The following is a 10,921-nucleotide window of genomic DNA, read 5'->3' as shown; positions in this document are numbered from 1 at the left end:
ATGTAAAAGTATAAATATTTAGCTCCAGAGTCTTCATAGTGTCCTGTGGTTTTGTTGATATCCAGGAGCTGCTTCCTTCAGGTTGTAAATCTTGTGGGATGAAGTGTGTCTTAGGAGTCTCAAAGGTTGTGGAGAGCTATCTATCTCCGGGAGGTTGGAACATAGACAAAAGCAATGAGATTCCAGGGACATGTCTCCAGTAAGCTAGATAATCCATTTGCCACCCTCGGTTTTTCAGCGATTGCTCCCCAAGAATAGATATGATTTCTAGAGATTGCATAAAAATATAAAATCCTATTTTAAGATTTGTTTAAAGCTTTTTAATTCCAGTCACATACTTCCTTTGAAAGTACAAACTTTAGTGTCATAAAGCAGAGGTGCTTATTAGTCAGCTCTCTGGGATCTGCAGGTTTGTAGATGAAACATCCAACCTTTTATGTGTTTTGAAATGTCATACCAAACTGGATCTTAATGAAGATTCATTTATCCTTTTCACACTATTAAGGATGGTCTGTGGGGACAGACTCCTCTCAGTCCACATGATCAGAACCCATTACTGCTAATGGAAGTTTTCCACATGGCTGTGGAGGTGAATAGGCATTGAAATAATCTACATCTAGGCTTTCACAGTCATTTTTATTTAACTATTTTAAGATTTCCATGATGATCCCTTTTCGTGTCCAAATGCTGTTTGACATTGTCTGTAGGTATCTAGTGATGGGTCTGAGGTTGTAACTTTAACAGGTGTAAGTATTTCTTTCCTCTGTTTCAGCTGGAAGTTTTGAGAGTGAAATATTCACAGCCATTAAGAGACCTCCAAATTAATTTCTCAACATGCTTATTCTATAGTTCACATTCAATCCAGAGCACTGAAGGAACTGAACAAGTGGACACTGTAGACATCAGATAGCTGGCCATGGTGTTGGTCATGGCGTCTCAGGATGCTCAGAACTTCTTCCAGCCTTTCTCTTCCTGGATATCTCGGGTTTATGAAGCTCTCCAGCAAGCAGGAGATATGTTATCTGCTTCGCTGGTTAACATAAGCAAACAAGACTCTAAATTGAGTGACAAACTAGATCAGGACTTAGATAATATTCAGATTCAGGAAACATACTTTGAAGATGAAGAACAAGACAATGATTGGAGTCAAGAGGATGCAAATTCCTTGTTTCTTGAAGTGGATCATTTCTCATGTTGTAATAGTGATTTGCAGGACTCTGCCCAAAATTCAAGCCTCAGGCTTAGCCAACATGCAAAGGACTCATGTTCCACAATGTCCCAGTGGCCCAATCGGGCCAGTGATGACCACAAGTCACCACATGTGCTTTCTTCTATTGCGGAGGAAGAGCATCACCTTGAAAAGCAAAGAAGTGGCCTTCAACATGGCTTTGACAGCCAGCTCCCTGGTACTTTAGAAACTGTTAATGGAAAAAAGCAAGGTAAGCTAGCCAGTCATCATTTTATCTGCGTTCATCCAAAGAGTATTTCCACTTATTTTATTTTGACTTGTTTTTAGTTATCATGTGGATTTTATTTTTCTCTCTCTTTTACCTTCCCACATACTGGCTTCTGATTGAGAGATATAATCCTTAGGAATATTTTCAATATATAAAACTTTGGAAGATCCAAGTTTGGGAGTTCCATATTTCAAAACAATAGTTCTGAGCAAGTGAAATGGTGAAAACGAGTCTGTGGATTCTGTTTGAGAAGCCCCTTGTGCACATGTCATGCTTTTAAAAATATCTTGTAAAATGTTCTTTTTTTCTTCTAGGTTAGGAATTTCTAGATGTTACTATATTATTCAGTGTGAAATCCTGTGCAAAAAGCCATACTTATTGCAGAATGTTTAGTTGATAACACTCCAAGAACACTTCTCACAGTGTTTCACTGAGACGTGATGTGAGATGACAGTGGATAGGAAATCTTTGAAATAAGAATAGCTTGATTTTCTTTTAGCTCTGAATGGTAAGGACACATTTAATAAAAACTGCCGATAAAGATTTATGCTGTGAGAACTGAGCACATACTGGGCCTTCAATAAATATATATTGAATATGATAAAAATGTAATTGACTCTCTAAAAGTAGCTGTGGTATGTTCCAGCATGAATTTCTCATGCCTCTAATACTCTAACCTTGAAGTAAGGACATTCCACCTGGTTAAGGGACAGAGGTAAATGATATGCACAGAAGGGATTTGGGTATGCGTGCATGGTGTGTAGTTGTAATGCACATATAAGTCACACAGATTGGTGAGTCATTTATGTGATCTAAAGACAAAATTATTAATGTCCCTCTTGTGGGAGAGAGCAGACTTTTCTGGAATACCTCATAGTCCCTTCATTCATTTTCCAGGATTCCTATTAGCTTTGTCTTTTTAGGGAAAAGTTTTATTCAGATATATGAAGTGTTGGCATATAAGGAAACACAATTTCATATACTTCTCATGCTTTCTTGATACTTTTATTCAAATTAAGGTAACATTGAAATGCTAGAATAAATTAGTGAAAATGAGGTAGGTTGATATTCTTTCTGAATCTGATAAGCTATAGATAATTGCAATTTTGAGTCTTTTGAAACTGTCTATAGAGATATTCTAGAAATATCTGGGCCAGCAGTAGAATTTCTTAGATTTGAGTTGAAATTTTGGTTCCTATTTTAGAACAATCTTGAAAAGGTTGAACTATATTTGAAATTGATGTGAATTTGGCATACCGCAAATTTTGCTAATTTTTGTAATTGTAAAATCTAATGGCAGTAAAACAATTGTGTTCATCTGACCCTTCCAGAGATGCTTATTCACTAGATTGGAGCCTCCAGGAAGTCAGGGACCATGCCATAGATTCATTTGTGTTTTCTTAACAATGAGCACAGTGTTGGGTGAGAGATTAAATAATAATTAACAATGGAATAGCAGCAAGGAAAGCTAACAACATTAAGAGGTAGATGCTATTATTATTCTCACTTTACAGTTGAGAAAATTGATGGCGAGAGAGTTTGAGAATCTATCCAATATCCACATTTATTATAGGAAGAAGCAGAGCTCAGGCAGTCTCATTCTAACATTTACACATACACATGTTCTCTCTTTTTTTCCTTTTTAAAGGTATAATTTACTATAATAAAATTCATCCTTAGTATATAGTTCTATGCTTTTTGACAAATAGACATGGTCTTGTAACCACCACAACCAAAGTATAAAATGGTTTTGTTATGTCAGAAAATTCTCCTACATTTGTTTTTAGTCAGTCCTTTCCCTGCTCCAGCCCCAGACACGTGTGGGTACATTTTTAGCCTCTCCTGTTTTATCTTTTTCAGAATGTCATATAAGTGGAATTACACAGTTTGTCATCTTTTGAGTCCAGCTTCTTTCACCTGTCATAACGTGTTTGAGATTCATCCATGGTGTTGTGTGTTTCAGTAGTTTTCCCTTTTTAATTGCTGAACCATATTCCGTTGAATGAATGCACTAGTTTGTTGATTGATCAGTTGAGGAACATTTTGGTTGTCTCTAGTTTTATTTATTTCCAATATCAATGTCTATTATTTCTTTTTCTTGACTGATTACCCTGGATAGGGCTTCTATTATCATGTTAAATAAGACTGGTGAGAGTGAATATTCTTGCCTCAATCTTAAACAGTGTTAAATCCTTCAGTCTTTCACTGTTATACTCAGTAGTTAGGTGCAGGCTTCTGCAGATGCTCTTTATTATGGTGAAGAAGTTCCCTTGTATTCTAGCTTCCTGAGAGTTTTTATCAAAAAAGGATGTTAAATTCTGTCAAATGCTGTTTCACATCTATTGAGATGATCATATGATTTTTGTTGTTTAGTATGTTCAAATAAATTACACTGTGTTTTGAAAGTTGAGCCAGTTTTGCATAGCTTGGATAAAATCCACTCGGTCATGTTATGGTATTCTTTTAATGTATTACTGGATTTGATTTTTTAGTCTTTGCTAAAGATTTTTTTTCCATTTATTTTTATTAGGGATATTGTTTTGTAGTTTTCCTGCAATATCTTTGGTTCTGGGTAATGTTGACTTTATGAAATGAGTTGTGAAGTGTTTTTCCTTTTCTATAGACTGGAAAAACTTGTGTACAATTATTATTTTTTAATGTTTGCTAGAATTTTTCAATGAAGCCTTCTGAGCCTGGCATTTTCTTTGTAGGAAGGTTTTGAAACACAAACTCAATTTATTTAATAGGTATAAGAGGAACCTAGTTATTTGTTTTTTTCTTAAGTGATTTTTTGGCACTTTGAGTTTTTCAAATTTTTTCATTTCATCTATGTTGTTGAAGTTATGGACATAGTAGTTAATTACTACTTTTTAAATGTTGTTAGGATTCATGGTAATTTCTCCCTTTATTTCCTGATATTGGTAATTTTTTTCTTTTTTTGTTGCTGATCTGTCTGGCTAGCGGATTATTTGTCTAGCCACCTACCTATCTTGTTTTTTCCAAACATCTCAATTTTGGTTTAATTAATTTATCTCTATTCTTTTTCTGTTCTTAATTTCATTAATTTCTGTTATTATTTTCTTGCTTTGGGAATAATTTGTTCTTTCTTATTTTCTATTATGGATGTATAATTTTTCCTCTCAGCAATGCTTTAGCTGTATCTAATAAGTATTAATGTATTTTGTTTTTATTTTAATTCCATTAAAAATATTTTCTAATTTCCTTTGTTGCTCCTCTTTACTGCATTGGTTATGTAAAAGTGTGTTGGTTAAGTTCCAAATATAGGGAATATTCTATATATTTTTCTGTTGTTGATTTCTAGTTTTATTCCATTATGACTTGAGCACATACTTTCTATTATTTTAGTTTTTAAAATTTAATTAAGGTTTGTTTTATTACCCTGTCCTGAATTGTCAAATATTTCATGTGCACTTGAAAAGATTGTATATTCTGTTACTGGAGAGAGTATTCTATAAATTACAAGTTTTTTGAGGCTATTTTTTAGATTTTCTAATACTTATTTTGTCTCTCGATTTTTTTTCCTTTTTAGCCTACTGATTTTGTTCTGTTGATCAGTAAGGGAGGAGTATTGAAGTCTGTAACTCTGATTGTGGATTTGGCTATTTCTCTTTTTTATTTCTATCAGTTTTTGCTTTGTGTAGTTTGAAACTCTGTTAAGTATGTACACATATTAGAAATATGTATCTTCTTGGTGAATTGACCTCTTTGTCATTATGTAATGTACCATTTTTACCTCTAGTAATGTTTCTTGTCCTAAACTCTACTTTGATATTAATACAGCTCCTCCAACTTTCTTTTGATTAGTGTTGACATGATATATTCTTTTCCATTCTTTAACTTTAAACCTATTTTATATGGTGGGTTTCTAGTACATAGCATATAATTGGGTCTTACTTTATAATCCAATATGACAAGTTTCCACTTTTAATTGGTGTGTTTTAACTATTTGTATTTAATACAATTATTGATATTGCTGAATTAAAATCTGTCTTCTTGCTAGATTCATTTCTGTTTGTTCCATCTGTTCTTTGTTTCTTTTATCCTAATTTTTCTGCTTTCTTTGTATTGAGTATTTTTATGATTTCATTATATATCCACTCTGGGCTTGTGTTAAAAAAGGCTTAATGTCCATCCTAGGATCCCTAATGCAAGGATCTTTAATTAACTTCAGTCTATCTTGAAATAATACTGTGTTGTTTCATGCATGGTTTGATGATGTTGCAATAGTATACTCTCAATTCTTCCTGCTTATCCTTTGTTTTACTGATGTCATATATTTTACTCTTATACATGGAATAAACGTATAATATACTGATACTGCTTTGCCCTAGACTATTGGTTATCTCTTAGAATGGTTAAAATAAGACAAAAAAAGGCTGAGGTGGGAGGATTGCTTGAGCCCAGGAGTTTAAGGCTGCAGTGAACTGTGATTGTGCCACTGCACCCCAGTCTAGGTGACAGAGTGAGATCTCATCTCTAAAAATCATTTTAAAAAACCCCTCCTCAAAACCAAACCAAATTTAAAAAGATAAAAATATTATATTTACCTCATTTAGGCCACATGAACATATGCCGCTAATGAATTATCCCAACTTTTCTTAGAAAAATGCTTGACATCTATATTTAAAAATATTTTAGGTATTTTTATTTATTACCTTCATTTATTCAATTTGAAGCGTTCTTCATTTTAACATTTCTTATACTGTATATATGCTGCTAATCAATTATGTCAGCTTTTGTTTGAAAAATTTTCTCAATTATTTGAAAAATATTTTAGCTAGGTATAGAATGTTGGTTGACAGTTTCTTTCAGCACTTTAAGATTGCCATTTCACTATCTTATGGCTTGCTATAATACTTTCCTTTATTTTTCTGCATGTAATATGTGTTTCTTTCACTTGCAGCTTTCAAGATTTTGTCTTTATCTTTGGTTGTCAGTAGAGTGTGTCCAGGAGTGTTTGTGCATGGACATGCTTGCATGTGTGTGTTTTGGTATTTGTTTTTCTTGTGTTTTCTAAGCTTATTAGGTCTGTGGGTTTAATGATTTTCATTACTTTTGAAAAAGTTTGGGTGATCATGTCTTCAAATACGTATTCTGCCCCATTCTCTCTTGTTCCTCCTTCTGGTATTCCTGTTATACAAATATTAGATTGTTTGGTATTATCCCACAGCTCTCAGATGTTTTTCTTTGTTTCATCACTTTTTTTTTTTCTTCTTCATAGTTCAGTTTGGGTAGTACCTACTAACATAGCATCTTCAAGTTTACTAATATTTTCTTTGACAACATCAAGGTTACAAAAGCCTTTTTTATTTCTGTTACCATGTTTTTCATTTCTAGCATTTTGATTTGATTGCATTTTAAAATAGTTTCAGTCCCCCTGCTCATCACTTCATGCACATTCCCCCCTTTCCATTATGGCTTTTAACATATTAATCACAGTTATTTTAAAATTCCTTGTCTGATAGTTCCAATATCTGAGTCATATTTGAGTTTGGCTTTCTTGGTTGTTTTGTCTCTTGACAGGGTGTTTTTGTTTCTTTTTTGTTTGTCTTGTAATTTATGACTGAAAATAGAACATTATATGTAGGGAAAGTATGTGATATTTTTTGCTGGAAGTGAGCAAGTCTTGTCTAATGTAGGGTGTTTAGTGTGAGGGGGTTGAATCAGTTTAGTCAACATTTGAGTTGGGTTTTTGTTTTGTTGTTATTGTTCATCTCAGTGTGACATAAGCTTCAAAATTCTCTATTACTACATTGTGTTTAGGGTAGAGGCCTGTTTGTTACACAGTTTTGTCAATATTGGCTCCATCTTTAACACTGTCTTCTCTTTTTGCCTATGCATCAGAGAGTGTCTTTCTTTTTCAGGCTTTTGTCCCTTTCCCAGGAGAAGCCTGTTATTATGCATTACTTATGGTTTGTTAGTGTGATGCGGTTGAGTTGGAGGTTGTGTTTCCTGCTGTTCTAGAGTGCTCTCCGTCTTAGGCAATTGCTGTGTTCCTGTGTCTTGGGGTTAGGACATTCTCAGTAGTCCTGCCTCTCTCCCCAGATACAAGGGAATCTCCAGTGGTCTGACCCCAGGAGTTTTTCCTGCCCTTTCCCCAGGGATAGAAGTGTTTATTCTGTTCTGTTCACTCACCTTAATGTGTCTTTACCTGTGGTCTAAAAACAACAGGATTTGCTACTGTATTAGTCCATTTTCATGCTCCTATCAAGAACTGCCTGAGACTGGGTAATTTAAAAAGAAAAGAGGTTTAATGAACTCATAGTTCTGCAGGGCTGGAGAGGCCTCAGGAAACTTAAAGTCATGATGGAAGGGGAAGCAAAGGTATCCTTCACATGGCAGCAGCAAGAAGAATGAGAGCTGAGTAAAGGGGGAAGTTCCTTGTAAAACCATCAGATCTTGTGAGAACTTACTATTATGAGAATAGCATGGGGGAAACCACCCCCATGATTCAATTATCTCCTTCTGGGTCCTTCCCACCACACGTGGGGATTATGGGAACTGCAATTCAAGATGAGATTTGGGTGGGGATACAGCCAAACTCTATCAGCTACCATTCCCCAAGTGGCCTAAGGCTTTTGTTTCGTAATGGAAATTCAAGAGCGGAATCTTGGTGGGGCTTCTTACTTTGCCTGTAGTAGCCATTGTTCCCCTTCCTCATGACTGTATCATGACAGCAGCTTTCTCTTCTCCTGCTCTCCACCCAGTCTTTCTTGTGAGTGCCTGGTGAGCTCTGTGATGAGCTTCTAAGTGGGCTTGAATTTCCATTTGGTTTGTGACTCCCATGGGTTCTGTACTGCTGTGCTAGTCCACTGGGCCTTTAGAAATAACTGGAAAATATTCGTTTAATTCTTAACAGCTTGTATGAATCTAGTATCTGCCCCTTGCCAGCAAGTGCTTGTGTTCTTTCTCTCCTTAAAATAAGTTGCCTCTTTTTAATTTTTGGACTAGTTGATTGCTTTATGACTTCAGCTTTCTGATGAGTTTAAGAAAATATGTGATTTGACCATTTATATAAATTTTGTTATTGTTTAAAGAGTGGGACCATTACTTCCAACTGTCTACATCTTAAGTGGAAGCTGGAACATAGAGTTTATATACTTAACACTACACTGTGAAATTGAATTGGACATTCTTATTAAACTGGGTAGCATGTTTGGGCTGAGGGATAATTGTGTAAATAACATATTGGTCTTCCATTAAAGAGTTCTGTGATGTGTGTGATATATGTAACCAATCCTATAAAAAAAGTTCGTGAGAAGTTATAGTTATGTATGTGATAACTTTTGGTATGATTTTGCCAGAGGTGATCAGATAAGGTTTTTGTGAGCATGAGTCAGAATTTAATAGGTGAATGGAAGGAGAAAGGCATTCCAACTGGAGGAAATGTCGTGAATGCTGACATGTGAACAAACCTGACATTTTCAGGGATGAATCATGAGGCTAGAGCTAAGGCTGTGAATGGGAAGGTCTTTGTTTTTTGTGTTAAGAATTTAGCCTTCATCCTGTGTATTAGTCCATTTTCACACTGCTGTAAAGACATACCTGAGACTAGGTAATTTATAAAGAAAAAAGCTTTAATTGACTTACAGTTCTGCGTGGCTGGGGAGGTCTGAAGAAACTTACAATTATGGCAGAAGGTGAAGGGGAAGCAAGGCACATCTTATACAGCAACAGGAGAGAGAGAGAGAGAGAGAGCGCGCACAAAAGGGAAGTGTCACTTTTAAACCATCAAATCTTGTGAGTACTCCCTCACTATCATGAGAACAGCATGGGGGAAACTGCCTGCATGATCCAGTTACCTCCCACCAGGTCCTTCCCTCCACACATGGGGATTATAATTCAAGATGAGATTTGGGTGGAGACACAGAGCCAAACCACATAATCCTGTAAACGACTGGGAATCTTAGAAATATCTTAATCAAGGGTGGCACCCACGGAACTCTGATATAGAAGGATAACTTTAGTATCAGTTTGGAGGCTAAATTGGAGGGGAGAATATGTGTTGGAGAACTATTATAGTAGCTTGTAAGAAGGAACCTGTGTAAGAGAATATGAACATATAAACAGAAATAATTATCATTTTGTCATTGTTCTGCCAAAAAGACATCTCACAAAGAGAGTCTGTGACATGGTTCTGGCACGCAATGGGGTACCACCTCATTACTGTGGAGGTAGAAGACCAGCATCCCCTCTTGGCCTCTTTGACCCTTGAAGAGGTGCTCTTCATTAATGCTGAGTTAAGATGGGAGTTCCATCTTCTCATGTGGTTTCCAATGACCCCGAGGTGCAGGTGGCCTCATTACCACTGGGTTCTGGCGAAAGTCTTGGGTCTCTGCTAGACCTTCCTTGACATTACCTAAATGGGCAGGAAGAGGTGTGCCTCATGACTTCCAGGCGGGGGTGGAAGACAGGGCTTCCCAAATGGTCTCCAGTGAACACTGTGTGGGTGGGGGATACTCACCTCTGGCATCAGGGATGGAAGTTCCAGTTCCTAGCTTGGCCTTGTCTGGCATGCCTTGTGAGAGTATTGGGTTGCCTCATTACAGATTGGTGAGGATGGAAGTCTAGGTTCCCCATGTGGCCTTGTTGTCATGGGTAAAGTTGAGGACACAATTTTTTTCTGTGCTGTTTGGCTTGAGTAGAGCAAGTCCTATCTAAACATTTTCTGTCTTACTAGGCTGCACCTTTCCTAGTCCTTTGGGCAGAGAGAGCAAGCCTTTATTGAGACTTTTGTTTTGGTCAGTGTACATGGGCATTTTTGTGTTGCCAGCTTCTTCAGCTTCAGGTCTGGGATATATGAGGTAAAAGAGCCCAGGGAACTCATGACTATGTTGTTCCTTGAGTCCCAAGGTTCCTATCCATTCTACCTTCTTCTCTGCACTTCTCAGTCTTCTGATCTCTGTTTAATAGACAATGTCTAGGGTTTAGGGTGGTACTTAGAGGGAAGAAGAGGGAAAAGTATGCTCACTTTCTTCCTGGATGTTTTCACATTAGTCCTTAAAGAGCATTATGACTTTGAATTCCACCCACTTCTTTCCATTTCACAGGGAAAATAAGAGCAGTAGAAAATGATAAAGAGTGGTGTGGGTGTGTAAGTAGATATGAGGAGGAACATTTCTCTATAAAGAGAGGTGTTATACTGTGGCCCCTTTTAACCAATCAAATATGTATTGAACAGCTATCATGTACAAAGCATTGTGGGGAGCAGACAAGTATACACAAGTATAAGCCACAGGCCTTTCCTTCAGACTGTGCAGAAGCCTATATCACTTGTTTATTCTGTTCCGGAGGATGCAAAAATGTTTTCAATGCCCCGGCTCTGTGGTGGCGCTGGGAATTGGGAAAGCAGCATGGGCTTAGAGTGAGACAGCCTCGGCCCAGTTCACTCACAGCTTTATAGATGGAGGAGCTCACCTAAGTTGCCTCTAGGGAGCTTCCAT

At 36.6% G+C, this 10,921-nt stretch overlaps 1 protein-coding gene across 1 annotated transcript in view; it reads left to right on the top strand.

The window, feature by feature from the left end:
- Positions 1 to 719: 719 nt before the first annotated feature.
- SYT16 (synaptotagmin 16) overlaps positions 720 to 10,921 on the top strand; it is a 105,994-nt gene continuing 95,792 nt past the window's right edge. Inside the window, exon 1 of the mRNA XM_010378650.2 lies at positions 720 to 1,439. Coding sequence (XP_010376952.1) covers positions 917 to 1,439 — 523 coding nt within the window. The 5' untranslated portion in view covers positions 720 to 916. The remainder of the gene's footprint in view (positions 1,440 to 10,921) is intronic.

The sequence above is a fragment of the Rhinopithecus roxellana genome, chromosome 5 (assembly GCF_007565055.1).
Source record: "Rhinopithecus roxellana isolate Shanxi Qingling chromosome 5, ASM756505v1, whole genome shotgun sequence".
In the NCBI taxonomy this organism is placed as follows: domain Eukaryota; kingdom Metazoa; phylum Chordata; class Mammalia; order Primates; family Cercopithecidae; genus Rhinopithecus; species Rhinopithecus roxellana.
The sequence above is the reverse complement of the archived record's forward strand: the minus strand, read 5'-3'. Positions and strand labels throughout refer to the sequence as shown.